The sequence below is a fragment of the Humulus lupulus genome, chromosome 2, assembly GCF_963169125.1.
Source record: "Humulus lupulus chromosome 2, drHumLupu1.1, whole genome shotgun sequence".
In the NCBI taxonomy this organism is placed as follows: domain Eukaryota; kingdom Viridiplantae; phylum Streptophyta; class Magnoliopsida; order Rosales; family Cannabaceae; genus Humulus; species Humulus lupulus.
The window spans coordinates 258,737,812-258,742,898 of NC_084794.1; the positions used below are offsets into that span (position 1 = coordinate 258,737,812).

Here is a 5,087-nt window from a genome sequence, read left to right on the forward strand (position 1 = left end):
GAAGACATCACGATGGATTTCATGGTGGGATTGCCCATGACAGTGGGCCAGCATGATTCTATTTGGGTCATCATGGATCGGTATATGAAATCATGTCATTTTCTACCAGCAAGGACGAATTTCACTATTGACCAGTATGTAGATCTCTATGTGAGGGAGATAGTTCTCCTTCATGGGACTTCGAGGTCTATCGTGTCTGATAAGGACCCTATCTTTACTTCCAAGTTTTTGGGAAGTTTGCAGAGGGCAATGGGTACACAGCTGAAGTTAAGTACAGCTTATCATCCTCAGACCAATGGTCAGTCTGAGAGGACTATCCAGATATTGGAAGACACGCTGAGATCATGTGTGTTGGACTTTGAAGGGTCATGGAGTAAATATATGCCCTTGATAGAGTTTTCCTATAACAATAGCTACCAGTCTAACATTGGGGTGGCACCTTATGAGATGTTGTATGGTAGGAAGTGCAAATCGCCTATTCACTGGGATGAGATGGGTGAGAAGAAATATTGGGGTCCTGATGCAGTTCAGAGGACCATTGAGGCTATCGAGAAGATTAGAGCTCGGATGCTCATGTCTCAAAGTAGATAGAAGAGCTATTCAGACCCAAGGCGGAGGAACGTAGAGTTCCAAGTGGGAGATTTTGTCTTCCTTAGGGTTTCACCTCTGAGAGGGGTGAAGAGGTTTGGGAAGAAGGGCAAGCTGAGCCCTAGGTTTGTGGGACCGTTTGAGATCCTGGAGAGGATCGGGCATGTGGCCTATATGTTGGCTTACCCCCTGCACTGTCTAGTGTGCATAATGTATTCCATATTTCCGTGTTGAGGAAGTATGTGTCAGATGGAACTCATGTACTGAGTTATGAGAATCTGGAACTGGAGGCAGACTTATCCTATGAAGAGCAGCTAGTTCAGATTTGAGACAGGAAGGACAAGGTCCTGAGGAACGTCCCAAAGATGAAAATGATGTCAAAGTGGATCCTACACTGTATAGGAGCATGATTGGTAGTCTTCTTTATCTCACTGCTAGTCAATCTGATTTGAGTTATAGTGTTGGTGTGTGTGCCAGGTACCAAGGAAATCCTATGGAGTCTCATGTTGCAGCTGTCAAAAGAATCATTCGATATGTTCATGGGACTGCTGATTATGGTATTTGGTATTCAAAAGAAACTAACCCTAATCTAGTGTGTTTTAGTGATGCTGATTGGGCAGGTAACACTGATGACAGAAAAAGCACTAGTGGAGGATGTTTCTTCTTGGGAAATAATCTTGTTTCATGGCACAACAAGAAACAGAATTCTATTTCTCTCTCAACAGCTGAGGCCGATTACATTGCAGCGGGAAGTTGTTGTGCACAACTTTTGTGGATGAAGCAAATGATGATGGATTATGGGTTTGATCTTGACACTTTAACTATTTTTTGTGATAATACAAGTGCAATTAATATTTCAAAAAACCCTGTGCAACATTCTCGTACTAAATATATTGATATTCGTCATCATTTCATAAGAGAATTAGTTGAAAATAAAGTTCTTGTCTTGGAATATATTGAAACACATAAACAAATTGCAGATATTTTCACTAAAGCTCTTGATTCAGTTCTCTTTAAATTCTCTTGTTATGGTGTTGTCCGCTTGATCTATTGTGTTTTTTTTTTGTTAAGAAAAATGTCAATCAATTTGAAAATTTTGTTGTGTGTCAAGCTGGATAATCTGTCTTGTGTTTATGAATCTTTGGTTGTATATTCTTGAGAGAAATTTAATCTATTCCTCCTAGGCATATTCGAGTAAATTAATCAATGTTTAATGTTTGAGCTTCCTTTTGTGTAGCATTGTTTCAAGCTCCTGTGAAAGAATAGAGCTACCTACATCAGTGTGTGAAAGCCGTCTTTTGAGTAAGTTGAAACTTTGTAATTCGGAGTTATGAAGAGGATACGATACCATAGAAAAGGGCTACCACTGGTGTAGTGTGACAGCGTCTTCATGGGTTACAATTATTTTAATTTCGAAAAAGACTTATTTGTCATTGGGCAATGTTCCCTTGCATACACTGTCACACACTTATGCTTGAAACAATGCAATAAAAATTGTACACAGTTTATAAAAAAAAAATGTGTGTAAGACTCATACATGTTGATTGATTTACTTAAGAATATGTGCTTGTGACTGAATTGTGCTTTATTTCTCTCGAATATTCGTTCTAATTTTTCATTTTCACAAGTGTTCTTATCTATGATTTACACTAACTCTTATTTTCATTTGCTTGATTTTATTCTTATCAGGATGACTCTCTTTGATCAAAGCAGATTTTTTTTTGGGTTGAGTTTTTATTTTTGTTCATATATATAAAATAAAAAAATGATAAAAAAAAAAATTTGACAAGGAAATTCTTGGTGGACCGAATCATTGTGGTGATTATGAGAAATTATGCATTTAATTGTGTGATTTAATATATTCTTTGTCTCCAAGGAATTTATTTTTGTCCTCTTTCTCATTTTGGAATATCATGATTTGTATCTTTATTGTCTTGTACTTTATTTAGGATTTTTTTTTTAAAAAAAGGGAAAAAAATTCAATAAGGAGATCGTGTGGGGTATTTTTTTTCTGGTTACCTTTTTTGGTTTGGGATTTTATGAATAAACTGAAATTTAAAAAAAAAAAGGGTAAGTTGTATGAAGATCGTGTGTATTAAAGGTTGTTTCCTTTTATTGTTTCAATTAAAAAATTTAACAAAAGGGAAACCTTTTTATTGCCGTGAGTGTCTAAATTGGGTAAGTATTGTATTTAAAAAGGTTTGCCATTACCCTATTTCTTCTCACCCACGATCTCACTTAGTCATTTCATCTCCTTCTAATTGTTTTTCTCTCATTTTCTTGTAAGTGTTTTTGTTTTCTCAGCGAAAAAAATGGTAAGAACTCGTGGTGCTTCCTCCAAGAAGACTCCTGTTTCTCAATCCCGAAAGATACCATCTCCTTCGCCTCCTCCGTCTGTGTCAACAGCACCTCTTTCTGTTCCAGCAGCTCCCACATCAGTTGGAAAGTCCTGCAAATCCAAGGCACGCAAGAAGGTGTTTTTGCTCTCTCATGAACACCCTATGGTGTTTCCAAATATCTCTGCTGACATTGATGCACCACCATCTGAAGTGGTGGTGCCCTCTCAAGCCAAGGACCATTCTCCTCTTCCTTTTGATTCATCTTTGGAGGCTAGGGTAAAATCGAAATCTGTTTCACCCTCTTCCAAAGCTGCTGCTGCTGGGTTGCTCAAATTGCCCTTGAAGCCGAGTCAGTCCAAGAAAAATTCTGTGACCCCCAAAAGGAAATTGGGGTTGGACGCGTCTCTTTCTCCCTTGTCTGCTGCCAAGAAAAAATTGAAGGCTCATCCCCCTTCACTGTCTTCCTCCGAATCTGATCCTGAGGAAGAAAAGTCAGAATCTGAAGCAACCCATGATACCACATTGTCTGATGAATCGGTTCCTGACAATGCAGAATCAGAGGCTGAGTCTGATGAGCCAGAAAAAGAAGACATTGTCCCCTCTGAACAAGAAGCCGAATCTGACTCAGACCACATTGCATCTCCTTTGACATCCAAAGCTAAAGGGAAGAAACCTATTTCTGGTTCTACACCTTCTCCAAAACATTCAGGTGTAAATTTCAAACCTTATTCTTCCATTTTTTGCTATAATGATAATGCACGTGATACGGTTCTATATGCTCAAAGGAAATTTATCATTGAAAGAAATTATGTCTTGAGTGATCATCATCCTTTTGGTGTGCTAACAATGCTTCAAGATCGACAATGGACAGGTTCTTTGGTTAAATTTTCTGGTTTTGTGGATAGAATAGTCAAGCATTTCTATGCCAATCTTACTAATGAAATTATTGAACCTTCATCTCCTCTGTATAATAAAGTGTTTGTTAGGGGCCATTGGTTCTCTTTTTCTCCTCAAGACATTGCTCTTGCTTTGCATCTTCCCCTTCCTGTTGATGGTGCCTCTCTTGACAAGGACATGGTTATCACTGAATTGGTAGGTCAAAAAATGGTATGGCCATCTAATACAGTCATCTCAGTCTCCAATCTCACCTACACTTATGCTGTTCTCCATAAGTTTGCCATAACAAATTGGAAGCCCACTTCTCACACCACCACTATCTCTTTTGATATGGCCTCACTTTTGTACAAGGTGGGGACCGGTCTTAGTATAAATTTGGCTTCGGTTATTCATGATCAAATCATTGGGTTTCGCAAAGGTAATAGGAAAAACTTGAATCTTCCTTTTCCTCAAGTTATTTATAAAGTGTTGAGTATGCAGAAAAAAGATCTCCAACGTGATCAAGTAGACTTGGTGGCACCCACTACTGCTGCTTCCTACAAGGCCTCTGCCCCTCCTACTGAAGCCACTGCTGCTCCGTCCTCCAAGAAAGTCAAGCCCCAATCCCTGAAGATTGCCTCGGATGACATTCCTCATGCCTCCTCCTCTGTTGCCACAGATTCAGGACTTGTTGCAACCGAAATAGCTGCTGTTCGAGCCTCTGTTGATTCTTTGACTGCTCGAGTAATGTCACTTGAAGGATTGCAACGTTCTGTGTTGGAAGCTGTTCAATCTCTGTCCAAAGATCCAGTTGTTTAGTTTTCTTTTAATTTTTGTCCTTTAAACATTGATACTATTTTTTGTTTTATGGTTCTTTGGCTTCTTTGAAAGACACAAAGGGGGAGAGTAGTACTATTTCCACATTGCCAAAAACCTGGTTGTTTGTTGTTTTGTTTAACTCTGGACCTTCTTATTTTGAGGGGGAGTTAAGTCTAGTTTATTTACATGTTTGTTATAAGTTCATGCATGTTTGCAGGGGGAGTTCTTTCTCTTTACTTATCACTAACATTTGTGTTGCAGGTTTTTGAATTAATTTTGTCTATCAAATTTCCAAAGGGGGAGATTGTAAAATCCTTTATTGGCATTTTTGATAATAATGACAAAATTAATTAAAAGGGTATTTTCGAAATTAGTAGTTTCCTCTTTTGTGATATTTTGTGGTGAATTTCGAAAATGGGTAGTTTCTTGTTTTGTTGAAATATGTCTTTCTATATTCAGATTTTT

General features: G+C 38.2%; 1 protein-coding gene across 1 annotated transcript; it reads left to right on the forward strand.

Moving 5' to 3' along the window:
- The first annotated feature begins 2,900 nt into the window (after positions 1 to 2,900).
- On the forward strand, positions 2,901 to 4,622 carry LOC133815417 (uncharacterized). Its single transcript, XM_062248260.1, has one exon. The coding sequence runs from the start codon at positions 2,901 to 2,903 to the stop codon at positions 4,620 to 4,622; it is 1,722 nt and encodes a 573-aa protein (XP_062104244.1).
- The last annotated feature ends 465 nt before the right edge of the window (positions 4,623 to 5,087 follow it).